Below are 25,258 nucleotides of genomic sequence, written 5' to 3' on the forward strand. Positions count from 1 at the left end.
ATTCCATATGAGATTTTTGCTGGACAAAGCGGACGTGGGACAGGTTTTTCTCCGGATACTCAGATGTTCCCTGCCATCTTTCATTCCAGCAACACTCTTCAATATAATTTCATTTCATCTGTCAGTTATTAATCATTGCTCCAGAGGAGTACGACAGGCTTCGGCAGTCGGCACAGTTCCTGTCCTCGCCGCAAGATTGGGGCTTCATTCACGCCATTCCTGACCCGATCGAACGACTGGAAACATGCTGTGGATTTTCATTTTCCACGTTTATTGTAAGGCCAATTTCCTTCCTTAATTAGTTGTCGCTGTTCAAAAAGAATTGTAGGTCTTCTAAACTGTCAACAAGTATTACAGTGTCATCTGCTTCTATACATTTTCCATGTCAGTACATTACTAGGAAGGCCGTGAATCTTACCTTGTTGAGATCACACATTTATTACCTTACAATTTACTTCATATAGCGGCTATGTTATATTGTATAGGAAATATACCTAACACTAATGTCATTTTCGAACTAAGATGTATAATTTTCATGTGTTCACAGGCGGGTTGCACAGCTCTTCAGCGTGCTGCTGCGGATGGGCATCTCGAGGTGGTACGTCAGTTGGTGCAACATGGTGCAGACGTCAATCATCAGGATATTGTTGTAAGTAGATCGTTAATTCAATATGGAACCAGATAATCGCTGATGCAAGCCTTCATATCCTGTAATTATTATTAATTTACGAAGATAAATGATTTCGGTCAGTAAAAGTTGATGCTGTCCGCCTCTGTGGTGTAGTGGTTAGTGTGCTTAGCTGCTATCCCCGGAGGCCCGGGTTCGATTCCCGGCTCTGCCACGAAATTTGAAAACTGGTACGAGGGCTGGAACGGGGTCTACTCAGCCTTGAGAGGTCAACTGAGTAGAGGTGGGTTCGATTCCCACGTCAGCCATCCTGGAAGTGGTATTCCGTGGTTTCCCACTTCTCCTCCAGGCAAATGCCGGGATGGAACCTAACTTAAGGCCACGGTCGCTTCCTTCCCTCTTCCTTGTCTATCCCTTCCAATCATCCCATCCCCCACCAAGGCCCCTGTTCAGCATAGCATGTGAGGCCGCCTGGGCAAGTTACTGGTCATCCTCCCCAGTTGTATCCCCGACCCAATGTCTCACGCTCCAACACACTGCCCTTGAGGCAGTAGAGGTGGGATCCCTCGCTGGGTCCGAGGGAAAAGCCAACCCTGGAGGGTAAGCAGATTAAGAAAAGTTGATGCTACTGGTTACGCTAGTGATAGAACTGGGAACATGGTTCTTATCACTCCAAATTATAAACAGAACGAGGCAGAATGTCTCAGTGGAAAGGTGGACCGTACGAGCTCCTGCGATGTCATGGAAGAGAAATAAGTATACCAGTCCTCTTTTTCTTTTTTAATGGTATCGGTACCCTCAATCGTTCCAACGTTTCTCCTCATACGACGCATCTTTAATGGAAGATTGTTTCGGTAGCTAATCGATGAGCAGTGGTCCTCATCAATCAATCAATCAATCAATCAATCAATCAATCAATCAATCAATCAATCAATCAATCAATCAATCAATCAATCAATCAATCAATCAATCAATCAATCAATCAATCAATCAATCAATCAATCAATCAATCAATCAATCAATCAATCAATCAATCAATCAATCAATCAATCAATCAATCAATCAATCAATCAATCAATCAATCAATCAATCAATCAATCAATCAATCAATCAATCAATCAATCAATCAATCAATCAATCAATCAATCAATCAATCAATCAATCAATCAATCAATCAATCAATCAATCAATCAATCAATCAATCAATCAATCAATCAATCAATCAATCAATCAATCAATCAATCAATCAATCAATCAATCAATCAATCAATCAATCAATCAATCAATCAATCAATCAATCAATCAATCAATCAATCAATCAATCAATCAATCAATCAAACAAAACAAAACAAAACAAAAACATTGATGTACATGTTGGTTATATCAATAGATAAACCCATTAAAATTATAGAAAACCATCTAAAAGAAAATACTTCACTGCCAGAAACAAAATAAATAATTAGCCTTCTTAAAACGGCATCAAACCAAAATTGCTTTACATTCACAGACAAAATCTATTGTCAAAAAGAAGGGTTAGCCATGAGCTCACCATTATCAGATACACCAACGAATATTTTCCTAAATAACTTTGAAAACATTTTCTTAACCGACCAGCATTCTAAAGGAATCCTACACTGGAGTAGATATGTAGATGACGTATTATGCATATACGATAATGACGTCACAAATGCACAGCAGTTATTAAATACACTAAATTCTTTACACAAGTCAATCAGGTTCACAATGAAACCAGAAATTAACAAGAAAATAAAGATTTTAGACATCACAGTCAGTAGGAATAATGACAACCTGTCATACAAAGTATAGGTACAGAAAGGCTACTCAGACATCACACACTATTAACAACGAATCAAACCACCCTTACCATATAAAGTAGCAAGATTGAATATAATGATACACAGAACTATTTCTATATCAGTGAGAGAAAGAAGAAGAGCTGCTCGACTAAGTAGTATGTTCCGAGCTGTCAGCGGAGAGATGGCGTGGAATGACATTAGTAGACGAATAAGTTTGAATGGCGTTTATAAAAGTAGGAAAGATCAGAATATGAAGATAAAGTTGGAATTCAAAAGGACAAACTGGGACAAATATTCATTTATAGGAAGGGGAGTTAGAGATTGGAATAACTTACCAAGGGAGATGTTCAATAAATTTCCAATTTCTTTGAAATCATTTAGGAAAAGGCTAGGAAAGAAACAGATAGGGAATCTGCCACCTGGGCGACTGCCCTAAATGCAGATCAGTATTGATTGATTGATTGATTGATTGATTGATTGATAGAAACACAACGGATTTCAAGGAAGAGACATATAATTAAACAAATCGCAAAAGAAAACAACTTTGGCTGCTTGTTTGTTGTTTAAAGGGGCCTAACATCTAGGTCATCGGCCCAAAGAAATCAACCACACTTCGGACACAGTAGATAAGCTATTAAATAAACAAAAGAAAAACACCCAAAACACACGCAGGAAAGAGAAAAGGTACGTTGTTCTCAACTACGTTAACAAAAACACATACACAATTTTCAAAAAACATGGTCTAAAGTAGCCTTTAGAACGAACATCTCACTACAAAGACGCATCAGCAAATGCAACCTAAACAAAAATAGATGCATACTCCGAGTAAAGAGTGTATGAACTCAAGTGCCAAGAACCTAACTGCAATGCCATATATATAGGACAAGTAGATGTAATTTCTACACAAGATACAAAGAACACAAAAACGCGATCACAATTGACATTCAGCCTTCGGAGAGCACATATATGACAGTTTACACCATTTCACAGACATCAACACACATATAAAAATCTTGCACATTGAAAATAAAAGTAAATATTTGAATATTAAGGAAGCAATCAAAATTTATATTCCAGAAAAAAAGATAATTAAACCAACCTGAATGGCCATACATTTTGAAAATTCCCCCCCTATTCGCCCTATTTAATTAACATCTGGACAATATTTACACTTTTTGCATTAGCACTTAACGAATCCCACAGGAGATAATCTCTGACTTAAAGGTCTGGAATGTTGCTTAGGATATTCTTATCTGTAGTAAATTCTGGGAATTTGCCCACATCTTCGCCACTCTTGAAATAATATAATAAAATTACCGGTATAGTTAAAAAAAAAAAAGAATTGTATAACAAGAAATAATAATAATAGCAACAACAATGATAATACTAAGTGAACACTAGGGGTAAAGCACCTGAAGGGAAGTGCAGTGTGTCATTGACCGGATCAGGGTGGGAAGACGTCACACAACAGAGGATCACCGGACTGGCAGCCGGTTGGATTCAAGCCAGTGAAAGAACAATGGATTTTCAAATGCCTTGCATTGTATGCTGGAGTGGAGACAAAGCAGGACTTCATTAAAATATGTTCCAAATTTCAAATTTCTAGCTGTTTGGACAGAAATAAACATAAATATTTCCAAATATTGAGTGTGCTTTGATAGAATCTGATGTTCTTTTAAGAACGAAATATGTCATTCTTATACTGGTATGTTATAGTGTACTATTTATATTGAACTTGTGTGTTTAACAGACTGAAAAGCTTTCAAGTTACCAGTACCATAGATTAATGCAGATCTTCATGCCACCATATCCTATACCAGTTTGTTCATTTCTATGTAACTGTCTCACCTTCATCAATCTTCTGTAGGACCAAAGTTCAGAAGTATGAATTGTCTTTCTTTCTGCACTAATTTTTGGTCATGCTATGAGACAGAATTTTATACTATTGACTGTGATGATGGTAGCCCTTCAAACAATAACAAGAAGCTTTCAAAATTCTTCTCTACATCTCTTGACGAAACTGTGCTCCAATACGCTTGCTTGATTGTACCACAGTACACAGTTTTCTGGTCTTCATTCACCAGCCCATAAGCCTACTCTACTTTATGCAACTTCTTTTACAAAAATTAATTCAGAAAATTGTTTTAATGTCTAGCATGGCAACACAGCCCTGCACGAAGCCAGCTGGAAGGGCTTCAGTCGCTGTGTGGCAGCCCTCTGTAAGGCAAAAGCAAACTTGCACCTCAAGAATTGTGGTGGGTTTGCAGCACTCCATCTTTGTTGCCAGAATGGGCACAATCAGAGCTGTCGAGAACTTTTATTGGCTGGCTGCAGTCCTAATCTCCAGAATAATGTAAGTCTTCAGTCTTTAATATTATTGCTGTAAAATGCTTCAGTATATAAAATCTTTAAAATGTGCAATTTACTGACTAAGGAAACTATGGAATGGAGCATCTTTATTTCTCTTCTGTATATAATGTTCTATACTTACAAAAGTGCAGTACAGGCTTTACTCTTAACAATTCTTGCTTTCTTCACCTATAAATTCAGGAAGTTGATGGTTCTACAATAAATCATCTTTATTTCTTGCAGTATGGTGATACCCCACTTCACACCAGTGCACGGTACGGTCACGCTGGCGTGACACGGATCCTAATCAGTGCCAATTGTAGAGTATCAGATCAGAATAAGGTAAAGTTATTTTTGCTTGGGTAAACATGTCATACAGAGTTTCTTAGTGTATTTAAACATTGTTTGTATAAGTTATGAAAGGTCTGACCATTTTTCTGTGAGGCAATGATCAACAACTCTCCTTGGTCAGAACAGGGCTTGTTTCTTTTCTATAAAGGGCTATCCAGTGTATCTGAAATTGAATCCTGAATTCTAAATTTTAAGGACCATAAAAGCTTGTTTTGTATTATTTGCTTTTGATAACATTGGCACCCTCAAACACCTAGCCATTCAAGTAAAACTTCTCTCTTGCACATCAAGTACTCATCATTCAAATTTGTTGGAATCTTTAAAAACTACATATTTAAATCCAAGTATCACTAAAGTGGTGTCATTAACATCTTTAGCAAATAAAACAAGTTAACTGTTAACAATGTTTATTTCCATCTTACAGTGTATAATGAAACTTATTTTGCTACAAGTGAATTATCAGACTTTTGATTGTCCACAATCAAACATCGTTCTTTTTTTTCATACCAAGTAAGACTGAAATTGATTTTTAAATTCAAATGCCACTGCCATTTATGCTAGTTTCTATGAAACTAGTTTCTGCTAAATTACATTAGGCTCTTCCATATGTTCTAGTAAAGTTAAATGTCAACTATTGGTCTAGTTTACAATATGGCTCTGTCCTTCAGTTTGTTCTTGTTGAAGTACAGTAGGTCTATATCTGTGACTTGTGCTGTTACATCAGTTCATAAAAAAATAGTACAGTATTTGTATAGGCGTGATTTGAGCATTTTGATTGAGGTGGCAGGTATTACTGGAGACCATGGGCCTCTTGTGAGAGAAATTTTATTCCAATATTCTCTATCTTTCCTTTGATATACTATGTTAATAACTTTAATTTAATAACCAAACCCCTTTAAAGTAAAGAAGATTCACACAGAATTAAAAAGTAAACCTACTTCAAATTTATTTATTACTTGGCCTGTTTTTATCCGTAAAAGTAAGAATCAAGTACACAACATGAAAAAAATCAAAAGGATTTTTTTATTTTTACATAATTTGATCACATCATACAGTATTTTTACACAAAATGAAGTCTTCTCTTTTGATTTGAATTAAAGTCATTCATTATTTTTGAAAAGGCAACATTAATACTCCTTTTGATAGCCAAGGAAGATAACCTCTCCTGGGTGATCGTGTTCCTGCACGTTCCAATAACGGACCTTTTACAGTGTATTGGTTCACTGGAACTTTAAAAAACACATGAGATAGTTAAAATATTGAGACTAAACATACTTTTCAAATACTTCTCTACAAAAACAATTTTTAAAGATATTTTTGTTTCATGGGGCTAAATTAAACAAAGTAATGAAAAATGTATGGTCTATTTGTAAACTATGTATTTCTGTGTCTGTAATATCATAAAAATTTGGTTTCCTTCAAAATATTGAGAGAACAACTGCCCCAAATCATGCCTATAAGTATTTGTATAAATGGGGAACTAAACTTGGTTTGATCCTGTGGCACTTATTTTACTCATTGACTTATTTTTATGCAATAATTGTAAAGCATTCGCCTCTAATAGCAGTTAAGACAAAATTTGCCCAGTTGTTCTTTAGGACATTTTTGAAACCTTTCCTACAAATTTAGATAACTTAAACATGTCCGTAGTGCTCATTTTGTAAAAAATTCTTGACTTTCTTTTGTGCTTTATTCACTTTGTGTCTACCATTTATTCAAACATTTTATTAGCAGAATGGAGACACAGCACTACACATTGCTGCTGCCATGGGTCGACGCAAACTCACCAGGATCTTACTGGAAGCTGGTTGTGATAAAGCTCTCAAGAACAAGGTAATTTTCCCTAAAGTTTTAAAATCATAAATATGGTCTACACAAAAGTATTTTTTACAAGCTGATAAGGTTAAAAGATATTAGAATCATACCGTGTTGACAGTTTTCACTTTACAAAGGTAAAATTAAGTGTATCCTCCTAATTCAGTACATCATATAATTCCATCATTAGATGGAGTATTCAAATTCAAACATGTTTTGACTTGTGTGAGCCATCTTCAGTGAAAAAGGTGGGGGGGGGGGGGAGGGAGGGGGTTGAAGTAATTTACATAATACAAGCTAAAAATGTGCCAAAAACATAATGAACGAACAAGTGAAAAAACAAAAGTGAGACATGATGGAAATAAAAACAGCATAATATACAATATTTACATCATCATATGGAGCAATAAACAACTCGCTGCGATAAAATTCAATGAAAACAGGGGTTAATACAAAACATAATTGAATCTAAAAACTGTGTTAACCTAAGAAGAAAAGAAATGAAAACAAATGATACAGATGGAAAAGAACAATAAGTGCACATAGTGAGGTTACGGACTTCTTAGTCTACAAAATTTTGGTTTTATAACAATTTGAAACAGGATGAAATCACTGTGTTGAAAATTCAGGCTGAAAGTCTGCCTTTATAGAAATGCCATCACATCAAATGGCTAAGAGGGGAGTGGGAGCAAAAAATTTTGAGAAATCAAACCTAAGATAACGTGTGGACGAAATGCATGTGACAAGTGATGAAAAAAGCCCAATGAAATTTAAAACTTTAGACCAGCAGCATTCTCAATTTCTTCTCAATCTAGCGGTCCCGTTCTCGATTATTGTTTCACAATGTTGGCTGGTTTGTTTGTCTTATTTTAAAAGGTCGGGAGGGCCGCGACAAAAATAGAGAAGCTGTGTTAGAGAAGATGCATGGTAAACTGTAAGTGACCATAGTGGAAACCGTCAACGAAGTTCCAATCTGTAATGGAAAAAATGAGGTTGTGTGAGAAACTTGAGCTGATAAGATTCAATTATGTTTTGTATTAACCCCTGTTTTCACTGAATTTTATCGCAGCGAGTTGATGTAAATGATGATGTAAATATTGTATATTGTGCTGTTTTTATTTCCATCATCTCTCTCTTTTGTTTTTTCATTTGTTCGTTCATTATTTTTTTTGGCACATTTTTAGCTTGTATTATGTAAACTGATTAACGCCCCCCCCCCTCAACGTTTTCACTGAAGATGTCTCAAACGAGTCGAAACATGTTTGAATTTAATTACTCCATCTAATGATGGAATTATATGATATATTGAATTAGGAGGATACACTTAATTTTACCTTTGTAAAGCTGATATGGCTTCAACTACCATGTACAGGGATTTTGATTTGACACTATTTAGACTGCCTGCATGTCAATTTCAACATTCTGTTTTACTCTACAAGGTAGCAGAGAAACTAGAACTCTGTTGTCTTTAATTAATTTTGTCAGACAAAACACCAAATACATCTCAATGCAAACATCATACTACATGGACTGCTGAATGAACTCTCCTCTGCCCTTCAAAAATCTGACTATCTCCGCTGGGTTTGAACCCGTAGATGTGGAATTTGGAGATTGGGACTCTACTACTGATGTACAGAGGGAAATTATTTTTCTTCTTCCTCTTCTTGCTGTTAACTTCTTTCAATTTGAATACAAGGAGTAAGCATATTTGTGATTAGAATCCCTTCTAAATCATGTGTGTGAGTGATCTTTAGGAAACTCATGAAACAACTTGATAAAGCTTACAAGATCATTTATCTTACAATAGATCTGTACAAAACGGTGGTGTATACTGAAGGCTACCACGGCTATCGGTGAAACTCAAACCTCAAATAAGAACAATAGAATCCTAGAGCACATTAAAATGTAAGCATCTGACACATTGTTCCATTTACAAAACTTGAAAACAGTGAGAAAAAACGTTGCACGTATTTTTGAGAGCAAGACATTGGAGACTGATATTGCAGTTCAAGCGCTGCATCACTCCCCCCTCGCCGCACCTTGCGCGGCATGCTGCTGTATGTCTGATAGGTACGGGAACCGGGGTGATAGTTGTGCTAGGCTTCGCTCCGTCAGATCGCCACTGCTAACGAACAACCATGCGTTCCTCATCGTATATACTTCCTCACCTCATACTTCTGACTTAATTATATAGACAACAGAGTGCTGGTATTTCACTCCTGTTTACTTCTACATCCTTGTAGAAAGACACTGAAGGGCTGCTGTTATAGGAGTAATATAGTTTTTTTTATAGATTGATCTCCTAAAATGAAATGCAATCTTTCAAGTTTAGTGTTCTCTTTTGCTTGTTGGAGTACAACCCGTGATCATGGATCGGACACCACCACTGATCTCTTGAGGAAGCTAATAAACCAGTGAATGATGGGTATGACTGCTGGTAATGCTGTAAAATTCAAAATTTTAATTTATTATTATTATTATTATTATTATTATTATTATTATTATTATTATTATTATTATTATTATTATTATTATTATTATTAAATAATAATAAGCATCTGTATAAGCTTGGTGATGACCTAATGAGGATGAAATGAATGGCAAAGACATCATAAACACCCATTCCCCAAGTCAGGGGAATAAACAGTACGAGGGCGTTGATTCTGAAAATTGAATCAGGATCATCAGACCAAAGGCAAGCATTCTATCCATTTAGCCACAAAGCCGGACTTTAATTTGTTAAACCTTAGGCTACCATTTCCACTGATCAGAAGTTGAGTATTGACAGTAGCGGAGGCCAGAGCAGTAGCTTGTGAAGCAGCCTTGACAACACAGCATGCTTCTCTGCTGGCTATTGACTGCAGCTGAAAACGCTTAAGGCTTAACCTTCACTAAACCAACTATTGAGAAGGGGTAACCTAAGTCTATGGTAGCCCACGTCTTGATCCCAGTATACACCATTTTTACAAGACATGTATACAAGATCTGGAGATATATCATGCATTAGCCTGTTGCTAAGAAAATGTGTCTGCAGAATTATTGAAGTCTGTGTTTAAGTGCAGCTTCAAAGTTAATTTAAAAATATCTCACTATAAAAGTTATTTCTTGTTTGTTCATGGTGTTGACAATCTTTCTGTTTACACATTCAGAGGGAAACCTTCTTGATAAGGTTTTGGCATAGGCTTTTCTTTCTCTGCAAGCAGCTACTGTATACTGGCAATTTCTTATTTAAAGTGATGAAGTCATCATTTCCACATAAACAGTGCACTTTTAAGTCAGGATAATAGGAGTGACAGGTTTCTGGGATGTAACACGGGAGGCCAGGGTTTCCTACTAATTTTCACTTGAATTTCCCCTTGTCGAGCTCCTGTCAGGTTGGGGTATTGATGGTACATCTCCACCATTGCCTCTCCTATTCTGAGACTGATATTTATCATCACCTATTCTTAGGTTATTGTTATGATGGGGTTGCCACTCCCAAAGGCATTTTAGAGCTCCTGCCATGGTAAACAGATGCCCTTGCAGCTACTGCTAACATGGGCAGGGATGCCTCCAAAGAGGTCCCTGCCTACTAATATCATAAAATATTAGTGGTGGACTTTGTGCAAGGAAGAAAGTGCTCCTTTATTATTATTCTTCTTCTTATGCATTTTTCCCTCCTGCTGGCAGGGTCCACTATAGTACGTGCACCTTTTAGTGATAGATGGACACCTTAGTGCTGAATCGGTCAACCTCTGTTATCTTCAACATACGTATTGGCAACCTTTGAAACACAAACTATGAATTGCTTATGCATCGCTGTGCAACATCTGACGTACACTTTACGTACTAGTACTGTTGTTGTTGTCTACACAGCAAAGCCAAACTATAGAATTCATGCTAGGAACAAGATTCGCATTGAGAAATGTTATATAATATTATATAATCTGTGTGTGACACAGTTGTTGGCTTTTAAGATAATAAAGGTTTAGAAAATTCATATCGATCTATAATACTATCGATTCAATTCAGATTTAATTTCCATTCAGTTGGCAGTATAACCGGAACCGACAGAGCTCCCTCCTTACTCTTCAATCCGGACAAAAATCTATCGCTAAAAGGTGCGCGTACTATACATGAATTAGTTGTCTCCATTTAGTTCTGTCCTAGGCCATGTCAGGGTGGAGATTGATGCTCTTCAGATTTTTGTGAAGGGTATCGGCCCATCACTGTTTTGGTCTCCTAACAGGGACTTCTAACATGTGACCCGTCTTTGCGATAGTGTCAGCGTCTGCCCTTAGTACATGTCCAAACCATCGTAGATGACTCTCACACATTATTTCTTGAATCGGTGCAACGCCAAATCTCTCCCTGATGGATTCATCGGAGATGTGATCCAGTTAAGTGATGCCAGCTATCCACCTCAGCATCTTAGTCTCCATGACGCCCAGTCGATGCTATGTCTCAGTCATAGTCGGCCAACATTCACAACCATACAGTGTAACATAAAATAACTTACCAGACGTCAATACATTCAGTTGGAATTGCCTGCAACATAGTAGAAATACTTAATTTGAAGTTTAATGACCCATATTAGTAGACATGATATATTTTGGATCTTTGCTGTGAGAAAGAGACAAACTGTAGAAATTTTTTTATATTTCATAATGCCATAAGGTTTGTAATTAATTGACCATTGTTCTATTGATATAATGATGTTCTCATTTGTCACCAGATGGCTCACTTTGCCCTTTTATATTCTGAGAAGAAATTTACAGTGCTATTTTTGTACCATATCTGATGTTTCTTGTCCATAAGTAAGAAAATAGACAGTAATAAGATCATCAGACTAATATAAGATAAGGATATAATTTAAAATAAAATCAAGAACAATGAAAGAAAGAAGGAATTTCTACACTTAGTTGCATTGAGGTAAGGAATGAAAAAGCTAGCGGCAAAAATCTGACCTACATCAAACAAAACAGATGTCCCAAAAAAAAAAAAAAAAAAAAAAAAAAAAAAGAGAAAGAACTGAGTGAGTGGCTGTGTGGTTTGGATCATGTAGCTGTGAGCTTGCATTCGGAAGATAGTGGATTTAAACCTCACTATCAGCAGCCCTGAAGATGGTTTTATATGTTTTTCCATTTTTACATTATGCAAATGGTGGGGCTGTACCTTAATTAAGGCCATGGTTACTTCCTTCCCACTCCTACCCTTTTCCTAACCCATGCAAAAAAGAGAGAGAGAGAGGCCTTTAAAGATGACAATGCATACTTCATATGGTTGAGGTTGAAGAGCAAGAAATGACTTAGGTAATTTGCACCACCCAAACATCTGATATGTCCCTGTAATTATCACTGCTGGGGTGAGTAGCTCAGATGATTGAGGAACTGGTCTTCTGACCCCCAATCCTGGCTCAGTCCGGTGGTATTTAAAGGTGTTCAGATACATGAGCCTCTTGTTGGTAGATTTACCAACACTTAAAAGAACTCCTGCGGGACAAAATTCCGACACCTTTGCACCTCTAAAAACAATAAAAGTAGTTAGTGGGACGTTAGAATAATAACATTATTATTATAATTAATTTTACACTAATGAACAGGGGATATATATATATATATATATATATATATATACACCATCAGATGGAAGTTGCAGCTACTTCAACACTAATAAAATAAGGAAACTTACTTACTGATACCTAAAACCTAACCACTAACCCCATGGCACTACAGCCCTTGAAGGACCTTGGCCTACCAAGTGACCGCTGCTCAGCCCAAAAGCCTGCAGATTACGAGGTGTCGTGTGCTCATAATGATGAATCCTCTTGACTGTTATTCTTGGCTTTCTAGACCAGGGCAGCTGTCTCACCGTCAGATAGCTCCTCAATTGTAATCATGTAGGCTGAGGTGGACTTTGAAGCAGCCCTCAGATCCAGGTAAAAATTCCTGACCTGGCTGGGAATTGAACCCGGGGCCTCCGGGTAAGAGGTAGGCACGCTACCCCTACACCAAGGGGCCGGCATTACTGATGCCTACTTATGTATAATTTTAATTGTGAAACATTCTGGTGAAATATTACTTCGATATTTAGTTTTGTTGTTCTTGATGCTAGAAATTACAATTATGCTACTATTTCTGTTGCAGCAAAATGAGACAGCCCAAGATATTGCAACCCGCAAGGACCTAAACGAGATCTTGGTGCTATTGAAGAGTCCTACTGCTACACACGTAGCAAATGCCCGAGCTCGCTCTCAAAGTAAAGCACAAGGTCAGGGACAAAGTCAAGTGCAGGGTACATCCCAGGGTCGTAGCGATAAGAACGACAAAAAGAGAGAGAAGAATGAAAGTGGAACTAGTAGCAAGGACAGCAGCACTCGACACAAGGATAAGAAGAAGGTGAGAAGCAGACTTGTATTTATTCTGAAAGGAACTAGTTCTCAATTAATTTTGTTTTAACTGTGTATCCAATAATAATTGATCTTGTCTTATTATACATCCATATGCAAATCACACTTCTGGACAATGCCAACTGATCATAACAAAGACAGCACCACTTGACACAAGGAAAAGAAGATAAGATCTCTGCTGGTATTCGTTTGAAAGAGATATCTGAGGGTGTGCCTGTACCTTTTTTTAATAGGGTCATTTTTTTTGCCATTGAATGTCCAACATTTTTTTACTTAATGATACCGATTCTGCTTTTAAGGGGCTGAACATCAAGGTAATTCAATCAATCAATCAATCAATCAATCAATCAATCAATCAATCAATCAATCAATCAATCTGCAATTCATTTAAAGGTCACTTCTGAAGTGCTTATAACCACATTATCTTCATGTTTGAGTTCTTTATTTCATAAGTAGTATAAATCCAAAATTGACAAATTTTGACTAACACTACAAATAAATTTCATTGGTAGTCCTCTACATACTAACTTTCTTTTTTTTTTTTTGCTAGTTGCTTTACGTTGCACCGACACAGATATGTCTTATGGTGACGATGGGGCAGGAAAGGGCTAGGACTGGGAAGGAAGCGGCCGTGACCTTAATTAAGGTACAGCCCCAGCATTTGCCTGGTGTGAAAATGGGAAACCACGGAAAACCATTTTTAGGGCTGCCGACAGTGGGGTTCAAACCTACTATCTCCCGAATACTGGATACTGGCCGCACTTAAGCGACTGCAGCTATCGAGCTCGGTATACATATTAACTAAGTGATGTATATCCTAGGTCAATGTTCTCTACCTGTGGGCAACACAAACATAACTTGCTGAACCAAGTGGCCTAGAGGTTGAGATTATGGCTTATGAAGTCCAACACATGAGTCTTCTATGAAATGACATTAGTTTATAATCTAACTTTTACAAAATATGATGTGAAAATATTCTATTACAAGTACAGTAATGTAGTAATTACAATGGAATCACCTAGAATTTCACAGATAACTTTAATATTTTCAATACCTTAACACTACGATTTAAAGTAAATGGACCTTGGACATGCAGTAAACAAACTATGTTAAATATCTGTTTGTAAATCAGGGAGTCCACCTCTGTGGTGTAGTGGTTAGTGTGATTAGCTGCCACCCACCAGAAGCCCAGGTTCGATTCCTGGCTCTGGCACGATATTTGAAAAGTGGTAGGAGGACTGAAACGGGGTCCACTCAGCCTCAGGAGATCAACTGAGTAGAGAGGGGTTCGTTTCCCACCTCAGCCATCCTCAGAGTGTTTTTTTCATAGTTTCTCACTTCTTCTCCAGGCAAATGCTGGAATGGTACCTAACTTAAGGCCAAAGCCGCTTCCTTTCCTCTTCCTTGCCTATCCCTTCCAATCTTCCCATCTCCCGCAAGGCCCCTGTTCAGCATAGCAGGTGAGGCCGCTTGGGCAAGGTAATGATCCTCCTCCATAGGTGTATCCCCGACCAGGGATTGTAAATAAGGGAATTGACATTTGCAGCAGACTTAGTCATTTCCCAAATATGTAGGATGCTTCAAGAAGACTCCAATATCTCAAAATTTTGAGTAAATTTCTATATAATGGTGTTGTAATTACAATGTTAAGCTATTAGTAAGTCATTGTATTGCTCCATTTACTTTATTTTTTAATTAATTTTTTACAATTTGTTTTATGTCACACCAACACAGATAGGTCTTATGGTGATGAGGGGATAGGAAAGGCCTAGGAATGTGAAGGAAGTGGCCATGGCCTTAAGATACAGCCCTAGCATTTGCCTGGTGTGAAAATGGGAAACCATGGAAAACAATATTCAGGGCTGCCGGCAGTGGGGTTCGAAACCACTATCTCCTGGATGCAAGCTCACAGCTGTAAATTTTCTTCCTAGCCCTTTTCAGTACACGTGTATTCCTAATGGATCTAAGATGGACGAGATAGCTTTCGGTCAGGAAATGTCTGTCTCTGTGCTCGATGCTGTAATTTGGATTGAAGAAGCAGTGAAAAGAGTGCTACCAAATACGATTCGTCAGTGCTTTCACAAAGCCAAGTTTGTCTCGCACCCTGACGAAGGAACCATAATAAACTAAAACACTGCTATGCTACAACAAACTCTCGAGCAGTGTAATTATGATAACTTCAGTGCAGAAGATTACATGACAACTGATCTAGAAGATGAGAAAAAGGCGGCATTAGAAAACATCAAAGAGTTTGTCACCCATCTCTTCCAAGAAAAGAAAACTGAAATATGAAATGGTGTATGGCTTTTAGTGTCGGGAGTGTCCGAGGACATGTTCAGCTCGCTGGGTGCAGGTCTTTTGATTTGACACCCATAGGCGACCTGCGCGTCATCATGAGGATGAAATGATGCTGAAGACGGCACATACACCCAGTCCCCATGCCATGGGAATTAACCAAGGATGGTTAAAATTCCCAACCCTGCCGGATCGAACCCGGGACCCCTGTGCCAAAGGCCAGCACGCTAACCATTTAGCCATGGAGCTGGACAAGAAAACAGAAATTGATGGTGATGATGACAAGAATGAAGATGATTAAGAAGATGGTTTATGTAATGTGAAGTCTTACTGACATGACCTATCAGCCGTAAAGGACATTCAGTTATTTTTCGCTACTGCTGCACAAAATCATATAAATCTACTGCTGGATTATGTAATGGAGGTATACACTTTCGATTTGTTAGTGAAAAAAAATTTCTGGTTCCTTGGGTTCTTATTCTGTATTATAGTTTCTCATATGTACATCTTTCTCCTTTATTTATTTACCTTGATATTAGTATATTGTATATGTTTATGTTTCTTCAATTAGTTTCTCATAGTAAAATCACTATGAATGAGTCGCAGAATTCTGATAATTAATGTTCAATCATGTTTCAGCATAAGAATGGGCATAAGGTACATTTTGAGAAACCTGTTGGACGGCATTGGTCTCCATATGGTTGTCATTATTATCCAGATCCTAGGGCGTTCCCTCAGCCCAACCTGGATTCTCTACCTCGTGAGCCACTCAAGAAGGGAGAACAGTATTATCTAGATTTAGCTGGAAATATTCGAAAGGTAAGTGTACTTATCTAGTCTTTTCTTGAAAATTGATGTGCTGGTGGTGGCTGCTGTTTAAAAGGAAAAATTAAGATTAACAGCCCTGAAATGGAATGTGCTCTTGTAAGTCATAAGAAAGATGACAGCAATTAAATTCTTTGAAGCACTAGCTACAATTGAATATCTTTGTCAGCTACCCTGTTTGTTATTTAAAATATCACTGGAGTTTGAATCATTACGTCAAGAACATATACAGCTCTTTCCCATACAGAACAGCATTCTTCTGAAATCCAAAACTGGTAATTATTGGTCCTATTGAGAATATTCTAATCCAGCAAGTCCTAAAAACAACAAAGTCACCAGCTATTCTTAGCTCTGCCCAACGATGTGTTAACAAGTCACTGGCTGCAATTCATCCTTTGTTCTCCTTCCAGTAGCGTAGCCAGGATCGGCTGATGGTGGGGAGTTATAGTTACAAAATGATGATAGAACACAATGAAGGTGCTTGTGCGTATGTAGTGTGCGCATGCATATGAGTTGTCATTATAAGGACACTGATACAAGCAAAATGATGTTGATATTCAGATCATTGTACACTACAAAATCTTACATTAAAATAAAGGGCAATACGACAATCAAGATCAACAGTTTTACGGCGAATGGTATGTTCAGTTTACAATCTAGAATCCAACTTTTGAGGCTTCTTACAAAATAGATTCAGCAGATCTGCTGGTTCTGCAATATATCTCTGAATGTTCATTTTGTTTATTGTCAGTTTCTGTTTATTTTATTTTTTTATAAACTCAATGGGGGTGGGGGTTCTGACCCCCAGTAACCCTCCCCACCCTCCAGTCCCCTTCCTTTACCATCATTTAATGGTTTGCTTATCAAGACATCTAGCAGATATTCCAACAATGACCCCAGACAGTCTTCAGCTTGGAGTTTCGATCACTTGCATTTGCACTTGCATGACCATGTACAGTTGAAAATCTCTCACAACAATGGTTTTGATAGGCACTTGTTTAGCCTAACTCTTTCTATTGAGCATTTCTGTAACAACTTTGATCCAAAATATCTGACTATTTCTGATCAGTAGACATCAAAATAAGAACCCCTTCATATAAATATATTTATTCATCTTTGTATGCCTATGAAAGTAGTTCTCTTTTTTAATATTCTAGCAACATGGTTTGCATAGCTTCTGATAAAAATAAATAAATAAATAAATAAATAAATAAATAAATAAATAAATAAATAAATAAATAAATAAATAAATATTTAAATCGTGTGCATTTAGGGCTGTTGCCCAGGTGACAGATTCTCTATAAATTGTTTACCTAGCTTTATCTTAAATATTTTCAACGGACTTGGAAATTTATCGAATGTTTCCCTTCAAAATTTATTCCAATCCCTTATTCCTCATCCTATAAATGAATATTTGCCCCAATCTGTCCTCTTGAATTCCAACTTTATCTTCATCTTATAATCTTTCCTACTTTTAAAAGCTCCATCCAAGCTTATTCTTCTACTTATATCATTCTGTTGTGATACCACCTCACCTGTTTGAAGCCAGCGTGCTACACAGCGAGTCTTCGGGAACATGACGTATTTGCCCCAATCTGTCCTCTTGAATTCCAACTTTATCTTCATCTTATGATCTTTCCTACTTTTAAAAGCTCCATCCAAGCTTATTCTTCTACTTATGTCATTCTGTTGTGATACCACCTCACCTGTTTGAAGCCAGCGTGCTACACAGCGAGTCTTCGGGAACATGATGTATTTCCTAACCAGCATCCCGACGAGACTGTGACGTCAGCCCATCTGTGCTATATATAGGTGAGCAGGGGGAAGAGACAAGCAGGTGCCTCTTGAAAATGTGCACCGAACTGGTGGACTAATGCTAGCCGGGAGGTTTCACTTCTAGCCTCATCCTATCTGCTTTGCATGTCTCTATCACTTGATATGCTTTATTTACTGATATTAGTCATATTAAGATTATAAATTTATATAGCCTTCTGCTAGAACCCTTCTCATGATCAACTTAAGCAGTCAATTATACGGATATTGATTTGCATTGTGTTCTGGCAACGAGAAAGTTATTGTACATATTAAGTTAGATTTGTATGCATGCATCATTTTTCCAAGGCATCCTCAAGCTTATTCAGATTACGGAGTTAATGTACATTCTGCAAACGAAGCAAGTGAGAGAAACTTTTATTTTGTACAGAGTAAAAAACTTCAATAATAAACATTTTATTTGTGTTGTACAAATCTGCTTCTTTGTATTACAACACATTCCACACCAACTCACCACTGAGCTTGAAACATACCACATAATGTAAAAGTTTCAAACAAATTTATTTAAAAACCACCATTCCAATACTTTTTAAATAAATAAATAAATAAATAAATAAATAAATAAATAAATAAATAAATAAATAAATAAATAAATAAATAAATAAAGTATTGGAATGGTGGTTTTTAAATAAATTTGTTTGAAACTTTTACATTCTGTACTCCAATACAGCTATCATAATGAGACTCATAACGTGTAACATATCACATAGTCGAGAATCTGATATCCTTACTCCCAAGTCTTCTCAGCCCTCCCAAGTCATCTCTTGCCTCTCTGAGACCATTAATTTCTTCTCACTGTTCATTATTAAATGCCACTAAAAGTCTTCAAAAATTGAAGATGTATATTTAAAAAAATTGGTGATAAGATTCGTACTGAAGCAAATTTAAGCTACATTTTTAGATCTTTTATTGTGCAATAAAGTATGTAGACTTAATATAGTGTAGTCTAATTAATATGACAACTTTTGCTTTGTTTTCGGGATATGATGTTGATGATATTGATATTTATTGTACTTGTATCAGTTTATAAAATAAACTGTATCAGTCTTACAATTGATGATTTTCCCTTTATCAAATTTATGATATTTTTATTCAGGGTCCTGTTGGTGTTGGCTACACCTGCTACTGTGCTCCCTTCTTCCGACACATGGAGGCTCGTCTCGATCGAGATAAGCAAGAATTAAAGGAACACATCGACATGGCTCATCAGCGACTGGATCAGAAAGTGTCGAGTCTGGAGCGTCGCACACAAGGAAGATTAGCGGAACTCACTCGGTGTGTAGTTGCAGAACGGACTTTGTGTGATCGTCGACACCAACATCTAACTCAGTGGTTAACGAGAGGAGGCATGGGACGCAGTTCAGAGCGGGCACGCTGTCCCGAGGATATGGTACCTGTTGTCCCACGTGCACGCAGCCTCGAGTTACTGTTAGATGAACGAGGGGATGAACATGATATAGGAGCAATGGCCGTTGTATCTAATGGAAGGGATCATAATCGCAGCTTTGATGCCTTACTAGATAGAGGTGTTGGTGTTGTTCCGTTACGTGGTCACCCACATCGCAGATCGGCTAACGATTTCCCTGTGCCAAAGACGAACATTGATCATAATCGTAGCTTTGATACTCTGTTAGATGCGAGGCAAGATCATCAACACCATTATAGATCAGCCAATGAACTCCCAGTGACGCATATGCATGATGCAAATCATGACTACCCTAGATCTCCTGGGCCTCACAATCGAAGTTTTGACGTTCTCTTAGAGCGGCCACCAAGGAGAGGGCAATCACAAAAGAAAGTGCCAGTGACTGATGACATTGAGGACAGGATGATGGGCAGAATATCTGTCTCACCAAACACTTGTCAAGATGGTAACATGTCGGATGAGGAGCAGCCATCTGATTGGAGAGGTCAACCCCTGCGGAGATCAGTTCAGGAAATGGTTGCCAGATTCCAAAGTGCTCAGGCTCAACATGTAAGTAATGATCTATTTCTTTTTTGGAGACAACCTATTGTATGGAGGTTTTTTTTGTTTATAGCAGCAGTTTACAGAAACTAACCTTGTCAGCTATTTAAAAAATACACTTGAGGTCAAATCATGTATGACTCCTATGAAATAAGAATACTGATTGATACCTGATGGGAAAAATATATCCTGCCTGTTCAATACTTAAGTATTTTGTTTGGTATTTATTGGATAAGTCTCGTTTGGCTTGAATCTTCTTCTGTATTTTGTCGGTCATTCATAGTCAATGAACACTAATTTTATAAGATTATAATTCTTTAGTTTCTAAGTGTAACTTATTAGATTATATTGCTATTCAGACGTAGGAGGGACTAGAAACAAAGGTAGACCTGAGAGATGACTTTTTAGAACCTCTGCTTAATGATTCAAGGCATGAAATAGGAAACAAAAGTGGCTTTAATGCTATCAACAAATAGAAATAAACCCATAAACTATTATGACACCATTTTCACAAATATTTACTATATTATACCATGAGATACCAGTATTGTGTAAGGAAGCCAGTATTTTTTCCCTCTTATATGAATATCGTTTTCTAGGGATGACTATATTCCTCAATGAAAATACCAGTAATAAAGAATATTTTACTCACAAGGAAACCCTTTCATCTGCTAATCTCCAATCTGTTTGAGATTTCGTACAATGACTTTAGTAGGAATGCTTTATTCAGCCATATCAAAATTAGATGCCCTGTTTTGGGGTGTCAAAGTTTGCTCATTTAAGCACCACGTTGACAGGAGTGTGCGGCGGGAAGCAGGTAGAGGCCGACCGGTTCATGTGTCACACTCTCGCTCTTTCTCTCTCACACACACATCACTGGCCCACCTCTACCTGCTTCCCGCCACTCACTCCTGTCTATGCGGGGCTTAACCCAAGAACTGCGGACCGTCTACCTGACAGACAGTGTGACTGTTTCTCAACTGCGATCGTCTGTCTGACAGACGGTCGGAAAAATAGTCGTGGTTCATAAGAATCTCAAGATTTGTAGGAGTTGTATGTTTAGCTGCTAGCTTGAAGGTTTATCTTTCTTTTGAAACTATTTGTGAGTCACCAATATCATTTGTTTAGAAGGTAGACACTATTTTATCTATACACTTGAAGTTATCAGTTAAGCAACATTACGTCTGTTTTTGTTGACGATAATGAAATTGAAAGACTTATTTATGATGATACAGATAGTGATGATGATTATTGTGTGGAAGATAATGTGGACAGTTCATAAGATGATGAAATTGAAAGTGAAATTGTGAGTGCAGCTGGTAGATTATCACAGGGTGTCCCAAAATCCAGTGACCGTAGGTTGGTGAGCTTCCAGGTTCTACAACAGGTTTTCAGGCGACTGGTAATGTAAGTATTGAAGGTGTAAGTGTGAATTGGTGTGATGTGGAAACTCCTGAAAGTGAATTCCCCAGAAAAAGTGTCTCATTTACTGTTCACCACCCAGGACACAGAAATATGCCTCTCCATAATGCAGCCCCAAATCTTGTACTTCTTTCTGTTTTTTACCCTTGGTTTCTGAAGATTGTTAGTGAAAGAGACTAACTGTTATGGCAGACAATACATTCATAAGCTAGGTGTTCTACAGAAGCACAGTCAATTTCGTCTATGGCCAGATGGTGGTATTGGGATGGCAGATTTAAAACGTTTTATTGGCCTGGTCATAAATATGGGTTTTATGAACTCAGAACCCTAGTCAAGACACACCCTTCTTTAGAAAAGTGATTGCAAGGGATACTTTCTTACTAATAAACAGATTTTTCCTTATTGTGGACAACACATGCAGCAAGAAACCAGGTGACCTGGACAATGATCCCCTTTTCAAAGTTAGGCCAGCCATTGACCACTTCAATTCTTGTTTTAAAAATCATTATGTTCCAGGGAAAACTCTCAGTATTGATGAGGCATTCTGATTCAGTATCTGCCAAACAAGCATCACTACCAGTGAGGAATTCAACTTTTCAGGGTGTGTGAACTAGGTTCCACATATGCAATGCTGTTCAGTGTTTATTCACCTGTAAAGTCTGGAGGTTCTGCACCAAGTAGTAAAGGATTGGGGTTTGATGTAGTTTTCAGTTTACTGAATAATATTGGAAGTATATTTGGGAAGGGGTACCATATTGTTGTGGACAACTGGTATATTTCAGTTGACCTGGCGTTAGCTCTTTGGGAAAAGAACACTCTTTTCACCAGTACTGTTCGCACTAATAGAAAAAAATCTTCCTCCAGGAATAATCTCTTTAAAATTAGAGCCTAAACAAACTGTAGATAAAAGAAGTGGCCCACTGCTGTTCACTGCACGGAGAGAGAAAAGCTCTCAGAAAAAGTTATCAGTTCTCTCTACTGCATGCCCAGCTATCAATCACAAGGTAAAATGTAGATATTCTAAAAGGAGGGAAATTGTTATGCCAGTTGTAGTGACAGAGTATACAAAGGCAATGAAGGGCATTGATGTGCCTGATCAGAAAATTGATCACGTGTCTGCTGAACAAGCTCGCCATAGGAACTTTAAGTAAGAGAAGGGAGAAACCTAGACTTATAGGATTATATAGAGCCTATACAGGAGAAGAAGCATGGGGAGATATCCATGAGAGGCTTCAGTTGGAAAATAATTATATCAGCAGGACTGACCACAAATATAAAATTAGAAGGAATTTTAGCAGAAGCGATTGGGGTAAATTTTCATTCATTGGGAAGGGTGTGAAGGAGTGGAACAGTTTACCAGGGGTAGTGTTTGATCCTTTTCCAAAATCTGTACAGATATTCAAGAAGAGAATAAAGAGGAACAGAGAAAATAAATGAAATGTCAGAGGGCATTCGACCAGTGCAGGTTAATGTAAATAAAAAATGTGTGTGAATAAAGTAATTCCATTCCCTGGTCTAAGGAGTTTGGACAGCCAAAGTAGGGGACTGCCTGTAGGGGTGAAGTACACTGGGGACTTCGATGGCCCTGGGACCGCTACGGTAGTTGTGAAGGCCCTTCAGGAACTCTGAAAAGTGGTGGCAAAAGGGGCTCTGCTTAAGACGCAGCAGGTCATTATGCTACTTAGGTTCCAGAATGGGTAAAAGAAAATAATAATAAGTAAATAAATGCAATGTAAATTTTAATCTTATATCAGTTGTATCATATCATTTGAAGTAATTCCACATACTGTATATCAGTTGACTATATTTGTAAGTAGTACAGGAGATATTATAAGCAGAATTTTGTAAACAATATAAATTTATTAAGGATGAGCTGTGTGTTTAATAGAAAAAATTGTTAGCGTAAATTGCATAATATTGTATTATAGGAAAATTTTCTTCTTGTTAATTTAATATTTAGTGCTTGACATTAATGTATTTTAGTGTACCATTTGCCACCGAGGTGGACACCTCATTTGCAAATAAAGAGATTTTGATTTGATTTTAATCCAGTAACTTTACCCTCAGCATTTGAGGTAAAATCATGCAGCAGTACTAGGGTTAAATGAGGAAACTTTGACACCCCAAAACAGGTGCTAAATATATGACTAGGCATCTAATTTTGATATGGCTGAATAAAACATTCCTACTGAAGTCGTTGTACCAAATCTCAACCAGATCGGAGACTTACAGATGGAAGAGTTTCCTTGTCAGTTGAACTCACTTGAACATAGAACCCAATATTACTAGCATTTCAATGACTTTGTTATATTTAAAGGGGACATTAAAGGTGTTACATTTAAGGAACTTGTGTCAACATTTCTCTATGAAATATAATAGATGATGAGCTTGTTGTTTAAAGGGGCCTAAAATCTAGGTCATTGTCCCCTAATGGTACGAGTGGATGACAAGATATGATAATTAAAATTTTCAAATGTATCCACTGACTAGAATTTAAAACAAATGATGAACAATGATTGTGAGTTTAAAATAATCAGTGGATCTAATTCGCAATATCTTATTTTCGGTAAGATGATAATTTACGATAAAATAAGACAGTGCCTTAAAATGCAATAGTATATCATGCAAAACACATTAAAATATACAGAAACAAACTAAAACAGAGTCAGTAGAATAAAATGTATTAAACAATAATATAAAGACTAATACGAAACCCTGCGTTTATATACGATAAAACAAACCAATATCCCTTATAAAACGGATGCTGACGTCTGCTGACTGCTCGTCATCTTATAAAATATAACATATATTATATGATGATTGATTATATTTCCAGTCATTTAGTAACACAGCTCAGCTGAAGAAAGACAATTGTAGCTTAATGGATAAACTGTTAACTTCCCAACTGGAAAGACTTTGGTTCTAGTAGAGGCTGGGATTAGTTAATAAACTGTCATCCACATTACATATGATAGCCAGTCCACTTATGTGTTTGAACCATCAGTCCATAGACGGGTTTGATGCAGCTCTCCATGCCACCCTTTCCTGCACTAACCTTTTCATTTCTACGTAACTGCTACATCCTACATCTGCTCTAATCTGCCTGTCATATTCATACCTTGGTCTGCCCCTACCGTTCTTACCGACCACACTTCCCTCAAAAACCAACTCGGTGTCTTTAGATGTTTCCTATCATTCTATTTCTTCTTCTGGTCAAATTTAGCCAAATTGATCTCCTCTCATCAACTCGCTTCAGTATCTCTTCATTTGTGATTCGTGCATCACCTGACTTTGTATGATTACACTCCATTACTTTTGTTTTGGACTTATTTATTTTCATCTTGTCGCACTAATGATAGCGTGTTTTCTCGGTGGCTGATGGCGATCCTCAGTCCACAGAATTACACAAACACACAGTACAATCTTTTGTTCTGTCATCTTCACCTACACGCTGGTCTTTCCGACATCACAACAACAGCTCTTGGTTCAGACCTTGGTGGGGCACTTGCGACAGCCAACACCTCTGTCGCCCTCAGCCCAGCCACCGAACCTCAAAACACTGAGGCTCA

At 37.4% G+C, this 25,258-nt stretch overlaps 1 protein-coding gene across 1 annotated transcript in view; it reads left to right on the forward strand.

Moving 5' to 3' along the window:
* dgo (ankyrin repeat domain containing protein 6 diego) overlaps window positions 1-25,258 on the forward strand; it is a 348,810-nt gene that overhangs the window by 313,031 nt on the left and 10,521 nt on the right. Inside the window, exons 4-10 of the mRNA XM_068224967.1 lie at window positions 548-649; window positions 4,601-4,798; window positions 5,038-5,136; window positions 6,880-6,978; window positions 13,086-13,337; window positions 16,283-16,462; window positions 19,398-20,276. Coding sequence (XP_068081068.1) covers window positions 548-649; window positions 4,601-4,798; window positions 5,038-5,136; window positions 6,880-6,978; window positions 13,086-13,337; window positions 16,283-16,462; window positions 19,398-20,276 — 1,809 coding nt within the window. The remainder of the gene's footprint in view (window positions 1-547; window positions 650-4,600; window positions 4,799-5,037; window positions 5,137-6,879; window positions 6,979-13,085; window positions 13,338-16,282; window positions 16,463-19,397; window positions 20,277-25,258) is intronic.

This window comes from Anabrus simplex, chromosome 1 (genome assembly GCF_040414725.1).
Source record: "Anabrus simplex isolate iqAnaSimp1 chromosome 1, ASM4041472v1, whole genome shotgun sequence".
NCBI lineage: Eukaryota > Metazoa > Arthropoda > Insecta > Orthoptera > Tettigoniidae > Anabrus > Anabrus simplex.